Source organism: Bubalus bubalis, chromosome 12 (assembly GCF_019923935.1).
Source record: "Bubalus bubalis isolate 160015118507 breed Murrah chromosome 12, NDDB_SH_1, whole genome shotgun sequence".
NCBI classification, from domain to species: domain Eukaryota; kingdom Metazoa; phylum Chordata; class Mammalia; order Artiodactyla; family Bovidae; genus Bubalus; species Bubalus bubalis.
The window spans coordinates 19,267,509-19,292,814 of NC_059168.1; the positions used below are offsets into that span (position 1 = coordinate 19,267,509).

The window sequence follows — 25,306 nt, forward strand, 5'->3', positions numbered from 1 at the left end:
GGCAGCCTACCAGGCTCCCTGTCCCTGGGATTCTCCAGGCAAGAACACTGGAGTGGGTTGCCATTTCCTTCTCCAGTGCAGGAAAGTGAAAAGTGAAAGTGAAGTTGCTCAGTCATGCCCGACTCTTAGCGACCCCATGGACTGCAGCCCACCAGGCTCCCCCATCCATGGGATTTTCCAGGCAAGAGTACTGGAGTGGGGTGCCATCGCCTTCTCTGAACAATTAGGACAGTGAAGTGCAAAAGAATACCCCAAGGATGTAACGCCAACAAGAGATATTGTTTACTGTGTGACTTTATCATCCTACTAAAATCATGTCACTAGCCTTCACTTTGGGCACGGAATATCTCGTTTCTTTTAATAGGCTAATCAGTTAGACCATGGCTATTCTGATAGTAAAGGTGAAACGTGGCTCAGTTGGTAAAGAATCCACCTGCAATGTGTGAGACCTGGGTTCGATCACTGGGTTGGGAAGATCCCCTAGAGAAGAGAAAGGGTACCCACCCCAGCTCCAGTATTATGTCCTAGGGAATTCCATGGAATATATAGTCCATGGGGTTGCAAAGAGTCAGACACAACAGAGTGACTTTTGCTTTCTCATTCAGTTCAGTTCAGTCGCTAAGTGTACATAAACAGAAATTACCAAAAAATCTCATAGCAAATGATGAGAAAAACATCATTATCCTTTTATAGCCTCATTCAAAGTCTAGAATGTGAAGTTGAATACTTTTAAATTTTCTTTACAGTCTACTGACAGTTATAGAATAAGACAAAATCCTACTCAGTTATAGCTGTACCTAAAGTCATGAGTGCTCCAAGTAAGAGCCATCCAGCTTGGGTGCGCTGTAAAGACAGCCTGCTATTTTGGGCAGCAGTTCGTAAGAGATCTTCAGCAATACTAACAACCATCTGCAAGAGAGGTTTAGAACTGGATTTTAATTTAAACAAGTTAACAAGATCAAAAAAGAAAATACATAGCTAGTATGCTTTTATTAAAAAAGAATTTGTCCTTTTTTTGTTGTTATTGCTGTTAACATGCTTTTAAAGAGGCAACATCAGTACCTAATCAATCCCAATGCACTGCTGACTCAGAGAAGACCCACAACAGCACAGTGGTTAAGAATATGACCTCCAGAGCCAAGACGCCCGAGTTCATATCCCAGCTTTGTCATTTCCTAGCTTTTTGACCTAGAATAACTTCATCTCTATGCCTCATTGCTAAAATAGGAATAACAGGAGAACCAACGTCACTCATGTGCGGATTAAATAAGTTAATACAGGAAAGCACCCAGAATGGTGCTGATCCATGTAGTCACTTAATAAATGCTATGAGTAGTGACACTGTAAACCTACACTTAAAGATTTGTTGAACTCTTATTATAAATTTGTCATTAAGCTAATCTTAAGGTGCTTACAGTCTTAGAAAAGACACAGGAGAAAAGGAAAGTAACAAACAGCACACAATCAAATGACAGAATAATAGGACAGATGCAGTGGTCAGCAAAGAGAAAGGCTACCATAGACTGAGTAGCTCTGAAGGTATTTCATGGAAGAGATCGAACTTGAATTGGGCTTCTAAACAAAGCAGCTAAGTTTGGTGCAGGTGAACAAGAGGAGGGATGAAATTCTAATGTAAGATGTTAGCATAAGCAAAGGCACGGAAGTTGAAGAAAAGCTTGGAAAGAAAGCAATGTGGCTAGTCTGACGAGTGCAATAAGAAACTAGAATGAAAGGAAAGAATTAAGGCAAATTATGAAGGTACAAGTTTAGCAGACAGAGGTGATTATATTTTATTCTCTGATCCTGCATAGTCTCTAAGAGTCTTTGAGCACATAAAAAATATGAAATATAAAGTATGGAAGAAATGGGAGAAAAAGACTCCAAAGAAGGAAAATCAGTAGGAGACAAGCATGTGACAAAGGGAGATGGAAGCCCAGGTTTGAGTAGTAGCTATCCAAGTCACAAAAATGAATGGACATGGGCCAAGTAACCCAGAGAAAAAAAATTAAAAATTTAGCCCAGTATAAAATTGCAAATAATACTTATATAAACACTTATATTCCTAACAAGAAAATCTTCATAATAGTATACAGTATAGCAGAAAGAAAGGTGAAAAAAAGGTAACTGATTCATGACAGCTATTCAATTTTATTAAGTATTACCAAAATGCTAACTATGGCAACGGCACATTCTCTTGACATTTTGAATATAGCAGCGTGAATTATATTTCTAAAACTCCAAAGAAAAGCTCTGATTTCTAAAGAATCAGTATAAGGTTTTTTAAATATCTAAAATAAATCATAAAATGATATTACACCCAGACAAAACACTATTATTCCTGTAACAGAAGTAAGTATCAAATTTTAATTAGGGTCTGTCAACTCCATATGGGCTTCCCTGGTAGCTCAGCTGGTAAAGAATCCACCTGCAATGCAGGAGGCCCCAGTTCAATTCATGGTCGGGAAGATCCCCTGGAGAAGTGATAGACTACCCACTCCAGTCTTCATTGACTTCCCGGGTGGCTCAGACGATAAAGAATCTGCCTGCAATGTGGGAGACCTGGGCTCAATCCCTGAGTTGGGGAGATCCTCTGGAGGAGGGTACGGCAATCCACTCCAGTATTCTTGCCTGGAGAATCCCCATGGACAGAAGAGCCTGGCGGGCTACATCCATGGGGTCACAAAGAGTCGGACACGACTGAGCAACTAAGGACAGTACAGCACGGCATAACTCCACGTAAGCAGAGTACCATGGTCACTTATTATCACAGTAAAACTGTTTTTGTTTGATCATCCAGTTCAACATCAAACACAGAGGTATTCCAATGAAGACTAAATAAAGCCCATGGGTTAGCACTTAAAATTCTAGGATCTTTGTCATACCTTTCCCTTGGCATGAGGAATGCCCAAAGGACACTGATGAACTCCACCTAACAAAGCAGCCATTGCAAAACTGTATCCACTAACAGCTTCTGGCGAGGTTTTTAAGCTGTTGAGCCGTTCTGCGCATCTGTCTAGAAATGGCGTCAGCTGGAAAGGTAACGCCACAGCCACACAGCGCAAACACCAGGCAGCAGCCAGTCGAGCTGCCATGCTTGGATGGAGAAGCACTGAGGTCACAGTCTCCAAAAGACCTAAAAAAATACTCAAAATTACTCTTTAATGAAGTCACACAATTTAATGAGTTAAAAGACTATGTATAACACCAACATTAATATTGTGTTACAATTTTACACAGATACTTTCAGAACTGCTGCCAAAAAACACACACATCTCAACTCATAAACAGGTAAGTACTTCAAAGGAAAGTTTTCTACAAAGAACATAGTACAATTATATCCAATGAATTATAAAATGCTGATGTATTCAATAAAGTTTAGAAACAAAACTACCATGACTGTTTGTCTCTCAAAGCATTATTTTAATATTTAATTCAAGATTATCACAGTGACTCCTAAATAAAACCCAACTTTTAATGGATGATTTAAACTGCTAATTACCATGTTAAGCAACCAATTGGGAGTTTATCAATCACACCTATGACTTTTAAAAATATTGAAAAAAATATTCCAGCCTATAAGTGAACAGCACACCTATAGATGCTTCCTGAATAAGAGGGGACGCGGTGGCATTCAGGCTCTGCACCAGGCTCCCGAGCTCCTGCAGGGCACAGACCATCACATGCTGGCTTGCCGCAATGTCTGCTGCTCCAGACTTGTTCTCCCCACTAGTGTCATTCACTACCGCTTCTGGAAGCACAAAATCAGGTACGGCATGCAGGTGAATTAAACCATGATATAATTTTTTGATCTAAACAAGTTTATGTTTTTAAATTATACAAGCTGAATGCCTGTTAAGAACTGTATTTGTATCCCTAATAATTCAGTTCAGTTCAGTTGCTCAGTCGTGCCTGACTCTTTGCGACCCCATGAATCGCAGTATGACAGGCCTCCCTGTCCATCACCAACTCCCGGAGTTCACTCAAACTCATTTCCATCAAGTTGGTGATGCCATCCAGCCATCTCATCCTCTGCCATCCCCTTCTCCTCTTGCCCCCAATCCCTCCCAGCATCAGAGTCTTTTCCAATGAGTCAACTCTTCACATGAGGTGGCCAAAGTATTGGAGTTTCAGCTTTTGCATCATTCCTTCCAAAGAACACCCAGGACTGATTTCCTTTAGGATGGACTGGTTGGATCTCCTTGCAGTCCAAGGGACTCTCAAGAGTCTTCTCCGACACCACAGTTCAAAAGCATCAATTCTTCGGCGCTCAGCCTTCTTCACAGTCCAACTCTCACATCCATACATGACCACTGGAAAAACCATAGCCTTGACTAGATGGACCTTTGTTGGCAAAGTAATGTCTCTGCTTTTGAATATGCTATCTAGGTTGGTCATAACTTTCCTTCCAAGGAGTAAGCATCTTTTAATTTCATGGCTGCAATCACCATCTGCAATGATTTTGGAGCCCAAAAAAATAAAGTCTGACACTGTTTCCACTGTTTTCTTCATCTATTTCCCATGAAGTGATGGGACCAGATGCCATGATCTTCAGCAATACATGAACCGTAAACTTCCAGATGTTCACGCTAGATTTAGAAAAGGCAGAGGAACCAGAGATCAAATTGCCAACATCTGCTGGATCATCGAGAAAGCAAAAGAGTTCCAGAAAAACATCTATTTCTGCTTTATTGACTATGCCAAAATCTTTGACTGTGTGGATCACAATAAACTGTGGAAAATTCTGAAAGAGATGGGAATACCAGACCACCTGACCTGCATCTTGAGAAACCTATAGGCAGGTCAGGAAGCAACAGTTAGAACTGGACATGGAACAACAGACTGGTTCCAAATAGGAAAATGAGTATGTCAAGGCTGTATATTGTCACCATGCTTATTTAACTTATATGCAGAGTACATCATATAAGTTAAATATATGGGCTGGAAGAAGCACAAGCTGAAATCAAGATTGCCGGGAGAAATATCAATAACCTCACATATCCAGATGACACCACCCTTACAGCAGAAAGTGAAGAGGAACTAAAAAGCCTCTTGATGAAAGTGAGAGGAGAGTGAAAAAGTTGGATTAAAGCTCAGCATTCAGAAAACGAAGATCTCTAATAATTAGGGAAACACAAATCAAAATTACAATGATAAAAAAATCAATGATGCTCCTAGTACACATTCAGTAAACATTAGGAGCTATTATTGTTACTTTATCATTATCACCGCTATTTTAAGAGCTGCAATGTGTTGGTAGCATCATTGTCAAATTACAGACGAGAAAGAGTATCTATAAAGAGGGTGACTTTAGAATTTCTTACTGGGATGTTCCTCAAAGTTTCCATTAATGTTGTTGATCCTTTCCCCCATCTTTTAGCTTCCAATACAATTGATATGTATTTAATCATGAAACAACTAAAAACTCCTTGTCAAATTACTAATTAAGACTATATCCTGGCCCATAAATTCCAGATACATAGCACTGTGTTTAATTTTTTTTACCATTTTAAAAATCAAGTGACTAATCAATCTATGACCTTAAGACTCTAAAATGACAGTAACAAACTTTCTTATCTTATTTACATTCATTATGAATTAACAGGTTATAAAATATAGAATAGGAAATAACAGATTAATACATTATGGACTAAAATTAAACATCTCTTTTCTCCTTAGATACTTCTGGACTTGGAAACGCATGGACTCTTTCTTTTGGTTACTAAATTAGAAGTTCCCTAAACAAGTGTTATCTGTGTGGCTTGCTATTTTACTCTCACCATTTGGCAGTGTTTTTGGCACTCAAATATTTCTTCAATGAATCAACAAACAAATATCTTCAAAGTTTGTGAATCTAGGACAGATTACTACTTTAACATATCTAACAATACCTCATTTGAACATCTTTTAATTCCTAACTTTCAGTTAGTTCATTTAAAATATGATTTACCTAGTAAGCTACTAACAAAAAAATTCACTTTCATTAATTTTATAAGAATTAATTAATTCTCTAAATATAAAGTCCTAGATATTATACAGTTATTAAATTCTTATTTCTAAAGATATGTTAGGCAATATAATTTTCTTGATTAATGTATATATTCTGTAATGTATAATCACTGCAGACGGTGATTGCAGCCATGAAATTAAAAGATGCTTACTCCTTGGAAGGAAAGTTATGACCAACCTAGATAGCATATTCAAAAGCAGAGACATTACTTTGCCAACAAAGGTCCATCTAGTCAAGGCTATGGTTTTTCCAGTGGTCATGTATGGATGTGAGAGTTGGACCGTGAAGAAAACTGAGCGCCGAAGAATTGATGCTTTTGATCTGTGGTGTCGGAGAAGACTCTTGAGAGTCCCTTGGACTGCAAGGAGATCCAACCAGTCCATTCTAAAGGAGATCGGTCCTGGGTGTTCTTTGGAAGGAATGATGCAAAAGCTGAAATTCCAGTACTTTGGCCACTTCATGTGAAGAGTTGACTCATTGGAAAAGACTCTGATGCTGGGAGGGATTGGGGGCAGGAGAAGAAGACGGCAGAGGATGAAATGGCTGGATGGCATCACTGACTCGATGGACATGAGTTTGCGTGAACTCCAGGTGTTGGTGATGGACAGGAAGGCCTAGTGTGCTGCAATTCATGGGGTCACAAAGAGTCAGACACGACTGAGCAACTGAACTGAACTGAATGTATATTTGCAACAGTGATAAAATAAACTATCTCACAGAATTTATATTTTACCTTGCATTAGTTCCCTAACTGTATTATAAGCACCAAGAAGACAGTAACTTTATCCTACTTATTGTTCAAAACCTGAATTACTGCTTTGCAATCTCAAATACTCCATAACTATTTGTTAATCTGAAAAAGTTATAAAATTGATATTGCCTAGAAGAGAGTTTCTTTTAATTATGAATTACTGAGGCTTCACAGTATACTCTGTAATGGGTTAAAAATCACCTGTAACTGTTTTTAAGTCTTCATATTAACCTAATAAGAGTGAGGAAAACAACATGTATTTATAAAACAACAGGCTCCAAGAAGAAAAACCATAATAGGTTATCCCTCAAAGATTCCTCAATATGCTACTGCATACCAGGAGAGCTATAAAATCAGTAAAGGTACTAGAAATAAAACAGAAAAAACCTGATCTTACACACTACCCAAATATTAAAAAACTCCAATTTACTGTAATTATATGTTGTTTTAATATCAAGTAAGAGTACAATAAAAATGACTATTAAAACACAGTCAGGGACTTCCTTGGTAGTCCAGTGGCTAAGACTCCTTACTTCTAATGCATGGGATGTAGGTTCAATCCCTGATTGGGAAATTAAAATCCCACATGCTGCATGGCGTGTTGGAAAAAAAGAAGAAAAAAAAAAAGACACATTCCAGGAAGAGATATGAACTAATCAGATCTATCAGTATTTATTAAGGACAGCAGTAAAGAACTAAATGACTAAATAATCAACAACACATACCATGACATCAGTTCTTACCTACTGCTTTCATTTGTTTTCCAATCGCCTGGCATATTTCTTTGGCAGCTGCAATCTGGGCTTTTTCACCTAGCAAACTGCCCACGGTAGCTCTTAAAATAAAGGAGACACATCGTCTGGAATACACAGCCTCCACATGTGTTTGTGTTGCCCGAGGATGGGAAACCAGATCAAGTACATGAGACAAGAATGTAGCAAAGCTACGCTCCAACCACTGGCCACCCAATGTTGTTACAAAAACAACATATGCCTGTAAACAGATTAAGATACAACTTCAGGTAAATTTATATACATGAACTGAAATTACAGATAAAACAACTACGTAAATAACTGATGACAGCATGCAAAATAACTTATCTTTGAGATTACAATTGAGAAAATTTTAAACTTGAGACCTTTTTAGTACTTGTAGCATAGGATTTACTGGTTGAAGTATCTTTAACTAAACACAGTTCTTGGGATAACAGCTTCATGAAGAACAGAAAGAGAGTGGTGTGAGCGGGAAGAAAAGGAGAAATCACCCTGGGGATGACAGTGATGGAGGTGATGTATGTGTGTTGGTGTGTGCACTCAGTCGTGGCCAACTCTCTGCGACCCCATGGACTGTAGCTCATCAGGCTCCTCTGTCCATAGGATTTTCCCAGCAAGAGTACTGCAGTGGGTTGCCATTTCCTACTTCAAGGGATCTTCCTGACCCAGGGATCAAACCCATGTCTCTTGCAACTCCTGCATTGACAGGTGGATTCTTTACCACCGAGCCACCTGGGAAGCCCTGATGAAGATGATATAGTAATAAGCCCCAACATGCTAAATAAATGCTGACCTAGAACTATAAAACATTTGCTTATGACTACTAGATTGAAATGGTTTACTGCTATTTTACATTTGTTTCTGGAACAAGGTATAATTGGATGATTTTGACTAAGATCACAAAAAAATCATTTCATTTTAATGTGTGTGTGCTCAGTTGTGTCCAACTCTTTGTATTAGATGTTAACTATTATTATTATATTATTAACTGCAATATCTTATTTGGTATTAGTTACTATTCTGAAATTATCTCACATAAGATTTAACTTCATAAGCACATTGGTGATTAAGCAATGATGATAAATCCAAAGAACCAACCAATATTTTTAGCTACAAGGGTTGTTGAAAACATTAAAATCTAAATTCTTCAAGCTACTTGAATAAAATTTCAATTAAAACTAAACTATTCTACATCTGATTTTCTACCAAGTAAAATTTGGGAAAATTTTGTTAGATAAATGTAGCAGATGCAGGTTTATTCACACATCATTAAGTATCTAATGTTCCATATAAGCATGCAATTTACAATTTGAATGTAATTCATTCATTTAGTAAGAGAAATGCTTTGAAAGACATTTTTTAATTATTAAATTTTAGATAGCATTAAAAATCTCTGTATGTGCTATTACTTAGTACAAGTCTTCGATGAAATTTCACAAGTGATATGAACAGAATTCTTTTATACATATATATCACAAACCTGGGTAACTCCAACTCTCACTTCACGATTAACAGACCCTCCAACTTTTAACATTTCTCCACCACTCTTTAAGAAACCTGACCCTCCACGCAGAAATCCCGTGGCCATGAGTTCTAAGACTTCATCAAAGGTTGCTCGCTTCACATTCTGGCGCATTACTTTCAGGAAAAAAAAGCAAATTTATAAAGCAAATATATTTTGCTATTTAAATGTTTTCTAATAATCTAGCTTTAAAACTCAAGCAATTATTTTTAAGGATACTTAAACTACTACAAAGGAGACAGAGTCATTTATTTTCTTATAATCTTACAATTTACAAAGTACTTGTAAAAATAAAAAATTTGAAGCAAAAAATGCTAAAAAAAAAAAAAAGGAAGGTGCTACAAATTAAAAACAATTCAATACTATGCCAAAACAGTCTAACAATAATGCTAACTTCATATGAGGAATACAACAGGGACAAAGTACATCCATAGCAGGTAATGCTAATTGATCACAGCCCTCACTCCCAGTTGAGATGGACACAATGAAACTTTGTCAAGACCATGCTTTCTGTACAACAGTTAACCTATGGGTTGAAATGTCACTGGACTGCAACCAACTTGCTACCCCTGGTAAAGAGCTGTCCTACTTCATAAAGTCCTTTCATATAGAGCAGCAAATGCAATCCTCACAAAAATCTGCAAAACAGGCATAAAGCTCATAATTAGGTACGTGGACTTTAGAATTTGATGCCTGGGTTTTGATTTCACTTAATAGAACACTCATTATACCACAAATGACACCATCTCTCTAAGCCTCAATTTCCTTGTTTATAAAATGAGAATAACAGCAATACTTAGGATTAATAGGGCTTTTGAGAGGATTAAATAAAGTAACTCTGCTATAATTCAGTGCCTTATACATAGTTAGCACTTAATGAATGTTACCTATCATCATTATCATTGTTACCTAATTCAAAGATTGAAATAATTATCATTAAAGATTAAAAGACCAAAGCTCAAAGGGTTTCACAGCAAATAAACGTAAGAGCTGGACTTCAACCTGTAATCTGAGTCTTTTTCTACAATACAGAGATGGAGGAGGCATGGGGACAACAGCAGAGCTGGGTTCACTCCACATCTACTCAGAGTTGTCCCTGAAGCATCTTCATGGAAGGTTGAGGCACAGGGGGGGAAATCAACACTGCCTCCGATTCTGCTTACAATAATGGTCAAGAAAAGAAAAATAATACTTTGCTATGAATGGAGATCTACTCTGCCCAGATTCTAGTCCCTGTACATTTGGATGCATACAAAACCACTCCATAAATCTTATTTGCTTAAATGTTCAACATACTTGCTACATGTAATCTTGTTCAGTATTATCATAAAAAACGTCCTGACCATATCAAGGAAAAAGCCACGTGGGAACTTCTATTTTATGAAAATGTAGACAAGCATATTTAACAATTTAAACTCTTTAAACTGACTTGCCTAGAAGCAGTACGTCATCTAGAAGGAAGTACTCCATATACCTTCAAATACCTGTTCCAGTCTAGATGGGGCTGGGAAATAGTACCTGTTCCAGTCTAGATGGGGCTGGGAAATAATACCTGTTCCAGTCTAGATGGGGCTGGGAAATAATACCTGTTCCAGTCTAGATGGGGCTGGGAAATAATACCTGTTCCAGTCTAGATGGGGCTGGGAAATAATACCTGTTCCAGTCTAGATGGGGCTGGGAAATAATACCTGTTCCAGTCTAGATGGGGCTGGGAAATAATACCTGTTCCAGTCTAGATGGGGCTGGGAAATAATACCTGTTCCAGTCTAGATGGGGCTGGGAAATAATACCTGTTCCAGTCTAGATGGGGCTGGGAAATAATACCTGTTCCAGTCTAGATGGGGCTGGGAAATAATACCTGTTCCAGTCTAGATGGGGCTGGGAAATAATACCTGTTCCAGTCTAGATGGGGCTGGGAAATAATACCTGTTCCAGTCTAGATGGGGCTGGGAAATAATACCTGTTCCAGTCTAGATGGGGCTGGGAAATAATACCTGTTCCAGTCTAGATGGGGCTGGGAAATAATACCTGTTCCAGTCTAGATGGGGCTGGGAAATAATACCTGTTCCAGTCTAGATGGGGCTGGGAAATAATACCTGTTCCAGTCTAGATGGGGCTGGGAAATAATACCTGTTCCAGTCTAGATGGGGCTGGGAAATAATACCTGTTCCAGTCTAGATGGGGCTGGGAAATAATACCTGTTCCAGTCTAGATGGGGCTGGGAAATAATACCTGTTCCAGTCTAGATGGGGCTGGGAAATAATACCTGTTCCAGTCTAGATGGGGCTGGGAAATAATACCTGTTCCAGTCTAGATGGGGCTGGGAAATAATACCTGTTCCAGTCTAGATGGGGCTGGGAAATAATACCTGTTCCAGTCTAGATGGGGCTGGGAAATAATACCTGTTCCAGTCTAGATGGGGCTGGGAAATAATACCTGTTCCAGTCTAGATGGGGCTGGGAAATAATACCTGTTCCAGTCTAGATGGGGCTGGGAAATAATACCTGTTCCAGTCTAGATGGGGCTGGGAAATAATACCTGTTCCAGTCTAGATGGGGCTGGGAAATAATACCTGTTCCAGTCTAGATGGGGCTGGGAAATAATACCTGTTCCAGTCTAGATGGGGCTGGGAAATAATACCTGTTCCAGTCTAGATGGGGCTGGGAAATAATACCTGTTCCAGTCTAGATGGGGCTGGGAAATAATACCTGTTCCAGTCTAGATGGGGCTGGGAAATAATACCTGTTCCAGTCTAGATGGGGCTGGGAAATAATACCTGTTCCAGTCTAGATGGGGCTGGGAAATAATACCTGTTCCAGTCTAGATGGGGCTGGGAAATAATACCTGTTCCAGTCTAGATGGGGCTGGGAAATAATACCTGTTCCAGTCTAGATGGGGCTGGGAAATAATACCTGTTCCAGTCTAGATGGGGCTGGGAAATAATACCTGTTCCAGTCTAGATGGGGCTGGGAAATAATACCTGTTCCAGTCTAGATGGGGCTGGGAAATAATACCTGTTCCAGTCTAGATGGGGCTGGGAAATAATACCTGTTCCAGTCTAGATGGGGCTGGGAAATAATACCTGTTCCAGTCTAGATGGGGCTGGGAAATAATACCTGTTCCAGTCTAGATGGGGCTGGGAAATAATACCTGTTCCAGTCTAGATGGGGCTGGGAAATAATACCTGTTCCAGTCTAGATGGGGCTGGGAAATAATACCTGTTCCAGTCTAGATGGGGCTGGGAAATAATACCTGTTCCAGTCTAGATGGGGCTGGGAAATAATACCTGTTCCAGTCTAGATGGGGCTGGGAAATAATACCTGTTCCAGTCTAGATGGGGCTGGGAAATAATACCTGTTCCAGTCTAGATGGGGCTGGGAAATAATACCTGTTCCAGTCTAGATGGGGCTGGGAAATAATACCTGTTCCAGTCTAGATGGGGCTGGGAAATAATACCTGTTCCAGTCTAGATGGGGCTGGGAAATAATACCTGTTCCAGTCTAGGTGGGGCTGGGAAATAATACCTGTTCCAGTCTAGATGGGGCTGGGAAATAATACCTGTTGCTTGTTTTGGCATCAGTGCTGTAGCCATGACTGTTCCTAAGAGTTTAGACACTGCCACTCGTACCCCATAGTTAGAGTTTTCCAAAGCCTTAAAGCACAGAGTGGCTATATTTTCCAGTTCAGCAGTCCACATGAACACAGCTTCATTCTGTAGTTCTAGGAGACACTGGAATTTTTAAAATAATAATAATAAATGTATTAGAACTTCCACTTCCAGAGACAAAGGTAAGAAAAACCAGAATTATTCTCTCTTCTGAAATAACAACAACAAAACATGGACAAAATACATGAAACAACAGTTTTGAAGACATTGGACATCAGGCAATGAAGAATGCTAATCCTTAAGAGATTAAAAACACAAATTGAACCCTACAGTTGTCCCAGCATACTCCCTTGAGAGAGTTTCCAGCAGTGAGGAGGAAATACATAACCCTAAAGTCCTGTGTTAGAAAGAAGAGTCTCAAATCAATAATCTCAGCCTCTAACTAAGACACTAGATGACACAGAGCAAATTCAACACAAAGTAAGCAGGAAAATAGGAAACAATACAGTTAAGTGAGGAAGTCAATCAACCAGAAAACTGAAAAGCGGAAATGAAACCAAAAGCTGCTTCTTTAAAACAACCGACACATCTGCTAAATCTCTAGCCAGACAGATGAGAAAAAAGAAAGAAAAGACACAGATTATCAAAATTAGGAATGAGGAAGTCACATAACTGCAGATTCAAAATATATTTAAAGCACAATATATTTGACAACTTAGATAAAACAGACAACTCACTCAAGAAGAAACAGATAACCTAAATAGCCCAGTATCTATTTTAAAAACTGAATTGGTAGTTTAAAATCTTTCCCCAAAGAAAACTGGAGACCCAGAGAGTTGTACTAATGAATTCAACCAAATGATTAAGTAAGAAATAATACCAATCCTACATAAACTCTTCCAGCAAATTGAAGAGAAGGGTATACTTCCCAACTCAACATACTGACCCTGATATTGAAATCTGACAAAGACACTACAAGGGAAGAAAACTACATACCAATACCTCCCATGGATGCAAAACTTGTACACAAACTTTTAATAACTCTAATCCAACAACATATAAAATGGATAATATATCATGACCCAGCAGGGTTTATCGTAGGAATGAAAGATTGATTAAATTCTAAAACTAATCAGTGTAATTCATTATCAAGTTGGAAAAAATTCATTTTATTCATCTCATTAACGCTAAAGAAACATTTAACAGATCATAAGTAAAACTGGGGAAAACTGAACAAGATCAGTGGACTGTGTCAACGTCACTATTGTATTATGCTGCTTGTAATGCCGTATGCTTTTTCAAGATATTACCATTGTGGGGAACTGGGCATAAGTTTATAAAGATCTCTCTATTTTATTTCTTACAATTGCATGAAAACCTGCATACTATGTGCTTAGTTACTCAGTCATGTCGGACTCTCTGTGACCCCATGGACTACAGCCACCAGGCTCCTCTGTCCATGGGGTTATCCAGGCAAGAATACTGAAGCGGGCTGCCATTCCTCCTCCAGGGGATCTTCTTGACTCAGGGATCAAACTCGTGTCTCCTGCACTGGCAGACGGTTTCTTTACCACTGAGCCGCTTGGGAAGCCCCTGCATGTAAATCTACAATTATCTTACAATTATCCTAAAAGAAAAAACTGAGAAAACAGGAACAACACTAGAAATCAAATTAAAAAAAAAAAAAACGCATTTGACAAAATCTAAAATTCATTCTTAACAAAAACTTCTTGGAAGGCTAGGAATATAAGGGTATTTCCTCAACCTGATAATGGTCATCAAAGAAAACGGACAGTTAACATCATACTTAATGGTGAAGGACTGAATATTTTCCCTTTAAGGATCAAGAACAAGAAAAGAACATTGGCTCTCATGTTTTCTATTCAACACAGAACTGAAAGATCTGGTGAGGAAGTGCAGTAAGAAAGAAAAATACATAAAAGACATCCAGATTGGAAAAGAAGTAACACTGTCTCTATTCACAGACAACATGATTGTCTACATAGAACACCTGATAGAATCCATTTAAAAAGCTGACACAGGGACTTCCCTGGTGGTCCAGTGGCTAAGACTCTGTACTTCCAATGCAGGGGGCCTGGGTTTGATCCCTGATCAGGGAACTAGATCCCACACGCCACAACTACAATCTGACACAGCCAAATAAATAAAACATTAAAAAAAAAAAAAAGCTAACATAGAATTAGTCACAGTTTAGGAAGGTTGGTGGATACAAGATCAATGTACAAAACAATTATTATTTCTCTATGTCAGCAATGAACGACTAGAAATTTAAAAAATTTTTTCATCAGTACTATTTGAAATAGTGTAAAAATATGAAATAGTTAACAATAAATCTCACAGAAGATATGCAAGGTCTCTGCATCTGAAAACCACAAAATGCTGCTAAGAGTGATCAAAGAAGACCTAAATGAATGGGAGATAGAAATATCATATTTATGAGTTGGACTTAATGATAAGCTGTCAACTCTCCCCAAACTGATTTATAGACTTGGTGCAACCTGAACAAAAATTTCAGCATTCTATTTTTGTAGAAATTTATAAGCTAAAATTTATATGGAAATGCAAAGGACTGAAAATACCCAAACTATTTTGAAAAAGAGAATGTTGAAGGGCTGACACTACTTGATTTTAAGGCACTATAAAGTTGAGCTTCCCTGATAGCTCAGTTGGTAAAGAATCCGCCTGCAATGCAGAAGACCCCGCTTTGATTCCTGGGTCAGGAAGATCTGCTGGAGAAAGGATACACTACCCACTCCAGTATTCTTGGGCTTCCCTTGTGGCTCAGCTGGTACAGAATCTGCCAGAATGCATGAGACCTGGGTTTGATCCCTGGGTTTGGAAGATCCCCTGATGAAGGGAAAGGCTACCCACTTCAGTATTCTGGCCTGGAGAATTCCATGGACCATATAGTCCATAGGGTCACAATGAGTTGGACAGGACTGAGCGACTTTCACTTTCACCTTCAAAGTTACAGTAATCAAGAAAGGTACATCAAGATGGACGAACAGTTCAATGAAACTATTCAGAGATTCCAAAAACAGACCCACAAGTATATGGACAACTGATTTTCAACAAAGGTGCAAAGGCAATTTACTGAAGAAAAGACAGCCTTTTCAACATTGCATTAGAACGAATAAATATTCATGTGGAAAGCAAAACAAAAAATCTTTGATGTATACCTTGCACTATATACAAAAAGTAACTCAAAGTGAATCATATACCCAAGTGTAAAATTATAAAACTCATTTGGAAAGAAACACAGGAGAAAGCTTGGGCTAGGAAACGTTTTCTCAGATACAATGCTGTGCTGTGCTTAGTTGCTCAGTCGTGTCTGACTCTTTGCTACTGCATGGACTGTAGCCTGCCAGACTCCCTGGACTGTAGCCCACCAGGCTCCTCTGTCCATGGGGATTCTCCAGGCAAGCTAGAGGGTTGCCATGCTCTCCTCCAGGGGGATCTTCCCAACCAAGGGATCAAACCCAGGTCTCCCGAAGTGCAGGAGGATTCTTTACCGTCTGAGCCACCAGAGAAGCCCATGAATACCAGAGTGGGTAGCCTATCCCTTCTCCAGGGGAAATTCCCAACCAAGGAATAAAACTGGGGTCTCCTGCATTGCAGGTGGATTTTTTTTTTTTTTAACCAGCTGAGCTACGCGGGAAGCCCCTTACATACAACACTAGAAGCATAATTAACATAAGAAAAATTGATAAATTGGACTTTGACACAATTCAAAACGCCTCTTCTTAAGAAAGGAACGATTTAGGGAATGAAAAGACAGACCATGGGGTGTGAGAAAATATTTGCAAATCACCTATGTGATAAAGAAATATACAAAGAACCTACAAAGTACTCTCAAAACTCAATAATAAGAAAACAAATAACTCAATGCAAAAAATTTTTAATAGATTCATTATCAAAGATATTAATGGCAAATAGGCACCTAAAATATGATCATCATTAGTCTAGAAACGCAAATTAAAGCCACAATGAGATACCTGTACATATCTATAAGAATGGTTAAAAGTTAAGACTGGCAATACTCAATGTTGATAAGGGTCATGGAGAAAGAGGAAATTTCACAATACTTTGGAAAAGGTGGGAACTTATCCAAAAATTAAATGTAAATCTAGAATATGATCCAATCATATCACTCCCAGGTATTTATCCATGTGAAAGAAAAGCATGTGTCTATACAAAAACTAGTATACAGATGTTCACAGTAGCTTTTTTGGTAATATCCAAAATTGGAAGCAACCTGAATACTTATAATAGGTGAAGGAATACTCCAATTGTGGTAGATCCATACAATGAAATACTACTCAGCAACAAAAAGGAATGAACTATCGATACATGTAACAACACTGATAAATCTCAAAATAATTATGCTAAGTGAAAAAAGCCAGGCCAAAAAAAAAGCACATACAACATTATTCCCTCCTAAATATGACTCTAGAAAGAAATGAAACTAATCCATAGGAACAAAAATCATACCATATTTTAAAACAAAGAAAAAAAAATCACTGATTATTTAAGAGCAAGAAGGTTAAGAAGCAATGTCATAAACCAGCTGAGAACTAACCTTGGCAACTGCACATCGAACAGCCATTGACCTGTCAGTTAAGAGGGACCTGGCATTCTTGTAAATATCACGATGACAGGAAGCTGCAGCACCACCCAGTCCATTCAGAACTTTCTGTAGACTCATTAAGATTTCACTTCGCCCCTGAGACTACACATGAACATAAAGAAAATTTCACATTTAAATAAGAACACACCAATACACAAAACTTCTCTGGACTTAATGGCCTTAATTCTAAACATAAACAGTAAGTAATGAAAAATAAAAAAGTATTCTAAAATGTAAAAATAATTATTAACTTCAACAAAATAATACCTGAGAAATTATGTTACAATAAGTAAACATATTCTAATGTTTCCAGGACCTGTTGAAATGCAAATAATGAGAACATGATAAATTCAAAAGCTTCAATATAATCATCTCTCAAGGATCCCAACTTTCAGAATGTAAAAAGTTACAAAAAGTACCTAAGTAATATAAAGCATCTAAAAGAGGAATAAAATATCCAACACAGTTTTAAAACTTCTCAGATCTATTCCAAATTATGAAATTATTGGGACTAATTTGAACTATTTGTTTTTGTATTGTTACAGTGTTTGATTCATATTTCTGATAGTATACTGATTTAAATATAGATCTCTTTCATTAGATCGTAAGCTTTTTGAGGTCAAGTGGTAGATCTTCTCCATGTTTATAAGCCTAATGCCTGAGAATATGTCCTCAACTCTTGTTTAATAAATGAATAGACAAAGAATTCTTACAAGAGGTGCTGTCCAAGAAACCTTTAGTTTTCCTAGATAAAGAATAAGACTATGAGACCAGTGCTTGGTCTATTTTGAGTTAACCCCAACTGAACAAAGAATTTTCAGAAGTAACAACAAATTGAAATGACAAAACAGAACTGTCTTTATATCATATTAGCTGCTGTGGATTGAATACTGTCCTGCCAAAAGACAAGATCAATCCTATGCCCTGTTACCTGTAAACATGACTTTATTTGGAAGTAAGGTTCCCAGATAATCTTAGGAAGCATCACTACGAACAGCTAGTGGAGGTGATGGAATTCTAGCTGAGCTATCTCAAATCCTAAAAGATGATGCTATGAAAGTGCTGCGCCCAATATGCCAGCAAATTTGGAAAACTCAGCAGTGGCCACAGGACTGGAAAAGGTCCGTTTTCATTCCAATCCCAAAGAAAGGCAAAGCCAAAGAATGCTCAAACTACCGCACAATTGCACTCATCTCACACGCTAGCAAAGTAATGCTCAAAATCCTCCAAGCCAGGCTTCAACAGTACATGAACCATGAACTTCCAGATGTAAGCTGGATTTAGAAAAGGCAGAGGAACCAGAGATCAAATTGCCAGCATCCACTGGATCATCGAAAAAGCAAGAGATAAATATCTGTTTCTACTTTATTGACTACGCCAAAGCCTTTGACTGTGTGGATCACAACAAACTGTGGAAAATTCTGAAAGAGATGGGACTACCAGACCACCTGACCTGCCTCCTGAGAAATCTGTATTCAGATCAGGAAGCAACAGTTAGAACTGGTCATGGAACAATACACTGATTCCAAATAGGAAAAGGAGTACCTCAAGGCTGTATATTGTCACCCTGCTTATTTAACTTCTATGCAGAATACACCATGAGAAATGCTGGAGTGGATGAAGCACAAGCTGGAATCAAGATTGCCAGGAGAAATATCAATAACCTCAGATATGCAGATGACACCACCCTTATGGCAGAAAGTGAAGAAAAACTTAAGAGCCTCTTGATGAAAGTGAAAGAGGAGAGTGAAAAAGTTGGCTTAAAGCTCAACATTCAGAAAACTAAGATCATGGCATCTGGTCCCATCACTTCATGGCAAATAGATGGGAAACAGTGGAAACAGTGTCCGACTTTATTTTTTTGGGCTCCAAAATCACTGCAGATGGTGACTGCAGCCATAAAATTAGAAGATGCTTACTCCTTGGAAGGAAAGTTATCACCAACCTAGAAAGCATATTAAAAAGCAGAGACATTACTTTGCCAACAAAAGTCCATGTAGTCAAAGCTATGGTTTTTCCAGGGGTCATGTATGGATGTGAGAGTTGGACTATAAAGAAAGCTGAGCACCGAAGAATTGATGCTTTTGAACTGTGGTGTTGGAGAAGACTCTTGAGAGTCCCTTGGACTGAAAGGAGATCCAACCAGTCCATCCTAAAGGAAATCAGTCCTGAATATTCACTGGAAGGACTGATGTTGAAGCTGAAATTCCAATAGTATGGCCACCTGATGCAAAGAACTGACTCATCTGAAAAAACCCTGATACTGCGAAAGACTGAAGGCAAGACAAGAAGGGGACGAGAGAGGATGAGATGGTTGGATGGCATCACTGACCCAATGGACATGAGTTTGAGTGAACTCCAGGAGTTGGTGATGGACAGGGAGGCCTGGCGTGCCACAGTCCATGGGGTTGCAGAGAGTCAAACACGACTGGGCAACTGAACTGAACTGAGAGAGAAACGAAATCAAGTAAAGATCAGGGCGAACCCTAATTCAATGACTGGAACCCTTATCCTATGAGAATTTGGGCACAGAACCAGATGCATAGGTAGACCACCATATGACAGCAGAGATAGAGACACGAGAGCTGTATCTGCACACTCAGGGATACCACCAAATGCCCAGTACTGCCAGTAGCAATGAGAAACTAAGAAGGCGAGGAAGCATCATTCCCAAGAGGCATCAGAGGAAAAATGGCCCTGTTCATACTTTGATTTCAGACATAAACCTCCAGAATTGGGACCCAATAAATTTCTGTTAAGCCATCCATTCTGTGGTAATTTATTCAGGCAGCCCTAGAAAACTAATACATTAGCTATGGTACAAAAAACCAATATGGCGCTACAAAAATATCCCTGGGATTAATGTAAACTTCTTCTTTGTTAAGGAAAAGCATTATTTCCTTTCTCCTTGAAATATGAGGAACTATGCATCAAAACAAGGGGCAAGTAATATTCTTTACAAGTAATAATTTTAAATTACCCTCTTGCTAAGCCATATGAGTAATGCACTTAACAGAAAAAAGGAAAACATAGGTTCTAACTAACACCTAACTCCCACCACAAGCAAAACATTGAATACTTGTAAAACTTACCTCTGCACTCTTCAGAGATTTCAAAAGATTATTCACTGTTTCTGGAAATGCACTGCCTAACATTCTCCCCATTTTTTCATAAAATGCTCCAACACAAGCCACTGCAGCCCTGTAAGAAGTGACATTTTCATCAGTCACTCTTCAGATTAATAATTTTATCATTTTTTTAATTTTCAGAAATCAACTTGTATTTGTGCATGATATTTTTGTCCACAAATTTTAAACTTTCAATAACACCTTGTTGATTACTGACTAGCATAAAAAAATCTATAAATAATAAATGCTGGAGAGGATGTAAGGAAAAGGGAACCTTCCTACATTGTTGGTGAGAATGTAAACTGGTATAGCCACTATGAAAAACAGCATTGATATGGAGGTTCTGCAAAAAACTGAAAATATCGCCACCATATGATTCAGTAATCCCATTTCTGGGCATATATCCACAAAAAACAAAAACTCTTTAATTCAAAAATACACATGCACCCACCCCAATGTTCATAGCAGCACAACAGCCAAGACATGAAAACAACCCAAATGACCATCAACAGATGGCACGATGGCAACAGAACAGATGACAGCTTAAGAAGATGTGGTGTATATATACACAATTGAATATTACTTAGCCATAAAAAAGAATGAAATACTGCCATTTACAGCAACATGGATGGACCCAGAGAATATCATACCAAGTAAAATAAGCCAGTCTGAGAAAAGCAAGTATTATTTGATATCACTTATTTGTGGGATCTAAAAGATAATCCAAATGAATCTATATACAAAACAAAAAGAGACTCAGATATAGAAAACAAACTTATGTTTACTGAAGGGGAAAAGGAGGGCAGGGATAAATTAGAGGAGTATGGGATTAGCAGATACAAACTACTATACATAAAATAGATAAGCAATAAGGATTTACTGTTCAACAAAGGAAACTATATTCAATATCTTATAATAACCTATAATGGAAGATAATCTAAAATATATATATATATAACTGAATCACTTTGCTGTACACCTGAAACTAACACAATATAGTAAACCAAGTATATTTCAATTAAAAATATTTTAGAAAAAAATTATTCTTTATAATTGTTAACAAATACTATGGTTAAACTGTATTCTTGTCAGAAAAGTAACAGAATAAACATATTCATATAATAAATCATACCTGTCCTTTGGAAAGAAACCCAAGCTTTCCTTTTGTTGTTGTTATTTAGTTGCTAAGTCCTGTCTGACTGTTTTGCAACCCCATGGACTGTAGCCTGCCAGGCTCCTCTGTCCAAGGGATTTCCCAGGCAAGAATACTGAAGTAGGTTGCCATATCCTTCTCCAGGGGATCTTCCCAACCCAGGGATCCAACCTGCATCTCCTGCATTGCAGGCAAATCTGCATGTATCCTTTGGAGTCTGGCAAATCTGTGTCTAAATCCTAGGACCTGCCATACAAAAGCTATGTGTCCTGAACCAATATTACTCTGAGGCTGAGAGTGATTAAATAAATTTAATTTACTATCCTACAAGCAACAAAGAGTAGAATCAGAGACTCGATCTTCACCTCTTTGACTCCAAATTTCATGCTTTTTTCAATACTCTATAGGCTGAAAACAAAGTTAAAAATGTCTGTCATTTGCCAGCATATATTACAGAATTCCTAAATATAATTCATGAATCCACTGGAAATACATATGAGTAATAAGTAATATGCAATAAATTCTGCTTTATCAGAACTATAAAATCATGTGTGGATTTGCTAAGTAATGGAGAACTAAATCACAAAACTATGAACATACCTCCAAACTCCAAAATAAACTGGAAAGCACTTTTAAGATCCATATCCATCCCAAAAAACACAAAATTTAGCCACAGCATACCTATGTAGTTGAAAACAGACCTAAACACCAGTGTTCAAGTTCACAATAGTTTCACCATTTCCTCTGTAAGCTGTTATACTGGTCCTGGCTCCTTAAATGTTGGTGTTGTGAAGGTGTATCCTTGGCACCTTCTCCTCTCAAAACAGTAATACACTCTTCCTAGGTAACTTTATCCAGACCGCAGGTTCAGCCTACTCCCAAATCTCCATTCTCTCTCTACTCACCAAAACAACATTCTCAGCTCAGGTGTCTGAAACCCAGACCAGGATTTCCAACTGCCTGCTATACACTGTCATGTGGACTCAAAACTCAGCACATCCAGAACTGGATTCATCATCTTCTCCTGAACTTATCCCCTCCACTATTCTGTACTGGAAATAAGGTATAAATAAGCCAGCTCTGTTTCCAGTTATGTTTCCTTTGTCCAGAAAACAGGTTGGGAAACACAGTCTGCAGGCCAAATCTGGCCCATCATCCAGCCTTTCACCTGTTGCTGTAAATAGTTTTATTGGTATACAGCTGTACTCATTTATTTACACACTGTCTATGGCAGAGTTGAGTGGCTGCAACAGAGATATTCAACAAACCCAAACCTATTTACTACCTGGCCCTTTCCACAATACTTGCTGGTCCCTAACCCATCACATCCATCTTCTCCTTTTCCCATCTTAACCCCTTACTTGACTCATTCCCATATGGCCTTCCTTGATGGTTCTTCTTTGGCTGATGCCTTTTTGAGAAGCCTTCACTGACACTGCTGTTCCCTCACACCACAGCGAAGTTTATTCAGGTGTTATTTTCCCTCCCACAGCACTCCTCATTGTAGTATAACTGCTGGCTTTCTTAATGGACTCTTTCACAAGGTGCATCCCTAAGGCCATTATCCTCAAGACTTCCTCTGAAAATATCTGCCCTAGATCCAAACCACAAGTATGTGCTTGGAGTGGGGTTAAGTCCTTAACTTGCTGCTGCTACTGCTGCTACTTCGCTTCAGTCGTGTCTGACTCTGTGCGACCCCATAGACGGCAGCCCACCAGTCTGCCCCGTCCCTGGGATTCTCCACGCAAGAACACTGGAGTGGGTTGCCATTTCCTTCTCCAATGCATGAAAGTGAAAAGTGAAAGTGAAGTCGCTCAGTTGTGTCCGACTCTAGTGACCCCATGGACTGGAGCCTACCAGGCTCCTCCATCCATGGGATTTTCCAGGCAAGAGTACTGGAGTGGGGTGCCATTGCCTTCTCCAAAGTCCTTAACTTAGGAGTCAATAAAGTGAAAGTGAAAGTTGCTCACAGACTGCAGCCTGCCAGCTCCTCTGTCCATGGAATTCTCCATGCAAGAATACTGGGGCGGGTAGCCAGCCCTTCCCTTCTCCAGGGGATCCTCCTGACCGAGGAATTGAACCCAGGTCTCCCTCATTGCAGGCGGATTCTTTACTGTCATGAGGGAACCCCACCCCAAGAATACTGGAGTGGGTAGTCTATCCCTTCTCCAGTGGATCCTCCCAACCCAGGAATTGAACCAGGGTCTCCTGCATTCCCTAGTGGTTCAGTTGGTAAAGAATCTGCCTGTAGTGTAGGAGACCCAAGTTCGATCCCTGGGTTGGGACAATCCCTTGGAGAAGGAAATGGCAACCCACTCCAGTACTCTTGCCTGGAGAATTCCATGGACAGAGGAGCCGGACAGGCTGCAGTCCATGGAGATGCAAAAAGTCGGATACAATTTTGTAACTAACTCACTTTTCCACTCCTGCATTGCAGGTAGATTCTTTATCAGCTGAGCTCCCAGGGAATCGGCCTCTGTCTCAGGTACTCAACTCTGTCATTTTGGCATGAAAACAGCTATTAAATGAAGGAGCATGTCCTTATTCTAATAAAACTTTATTTACAAAATAGGTGGCAAGCTGGATTTGACCTGGGGGCTATAGTTTGCCTGTTCCTGCATCAATCTCTTCATCTAGAAAATCTTTTCTTTGCATCCCAGCCAAGAATATTATCTCCTTCAAAATTACCAGAAACCCCTGTACAAATTGCTGACATCAAACCAATTCTCTGTATTTTGCTACAAGTCCCAGGGACAATGGAGCATATGTTGAAACAGAACTCCTTCCCCAGACCTACTTAGAGCTTTTACTATCAACAGTATGCCCCAGGCTCCATCTACCTGGGAATCTTTAAGATCAGCAGCCCTTCATTAAGATAATGTGTAAGTATTAGTCGCTCAGTCATGTCTGACTCTTTTGTGACCCTATTACAGCCCACCAGGTTCCTCTGTCCATAGAATTCTCCGGGCAACAATACTGGAGTGGGCTGCCATTCCCTTATTGAGATAAATTACTCTGGGAAAAAAACAAGTTTCAAGGGTTAATTTCAAAGTAAGTACTTACAATTTTGTTGGTAAGTAGGCTGCAGTGTCATCTTTATTTCTGATAATGTCATTACATTTATCAAGTGTTTGAAAAACAGTGAAAGTATCCCCAATGCTATAAAGGGCTGCAAGGTTTTTAGCTAACAACTTTCGTGTAGGTGGTCCAGGTGAACTACTTATTAATCCAGTTAATTGTTCAACAAGTTTTTTCTGTTTTTCCTTTACATCAGTCTGTTAAAAAAAAAAAAAAAGAACATCAATTTTTTTTCTTATACATAATTTTATCTTTTAGTCAAAAAGGTTGTTCTGTTCAAATTTAAAGAAGATTATTCTCCTTCATTCTTCTCCAATTCCACAAAGTTAGCTATCAGTAAAAGTGACTACTCTATATCCAAAAAGTTTCCACATTGGCTTATTAAAAAATAAAACAATCAAAGGATGTAAAATTTGAGTGTATGGACAATTAATGTCTTAGAACTCAGCTAAGGTCCCCTGTAAAGCAAAGCAGGTAGCTCACAAAGCTATATAGCTCAGTAAAGGAAACCAAAAGAAACTCTGAAGAGCCCTAGGCAACAGAAAAAATATTCAGATTTACTCATAATCAATGCTGAGAATTCGTCCATTCATTAAAGGAATATTTATTGTGCACGTACATGCCATGCACTATTCTAGG

The 25,306-nt window shown here is 38.7% G+C and overlaps 1 protein-coding gene across 3 annotated transcripts in view; it reads right to left on the reverse strand.

The window, feature by feature from the left end:
* Window positions 1-25,306, reverse strand: part of HEATR5B (HEAT repeat containing 5B) — a 101,822-nt gene that overhangs the window by 72,815 nt on the left and 3,701 nt on the right. For all 3 annotated transcript variants that reach the window (XM_044925824.2, XM_006056844.4, XM_006056842.4), the window contains 9 exons: window positions 24,653-24,864; window positions 20,401-20,509; window positions 17,261-17,410; window positions 12,612-12,783; window positions 9,012-9,169; window positions 7,502-7,751; window positions 3,593-3,748; window positions 2,883-3,133; window positions 798-909 (listed from right to left, as the gene is read on the reverse strand). In XM_044925824.2, the coding sequence (XP_044781759.2) occupies window positions 798-909; window positions 2,883-3,133; window positions 3,593-3,748; window positions 7,502-7,751; window positions 9,012-9,169; window positions 12,612-12,783; window positions 17,261-17,410; window positions 20,401-20,509; window positions 24,653-24,864 (1,570 nt within the window). The remainder of the gene's footprint in view (window positions 1-797; window positions 910-2,882; window positions 3,134-3,592; window positions 3,749-7,501; window positions 7,752-9,011; window positions 9,170-12,611; window positions 12,784-17,260; window positions 17,411-20,400; window positions 20,510-24,652; window positions 24,865-25,306) is intronic.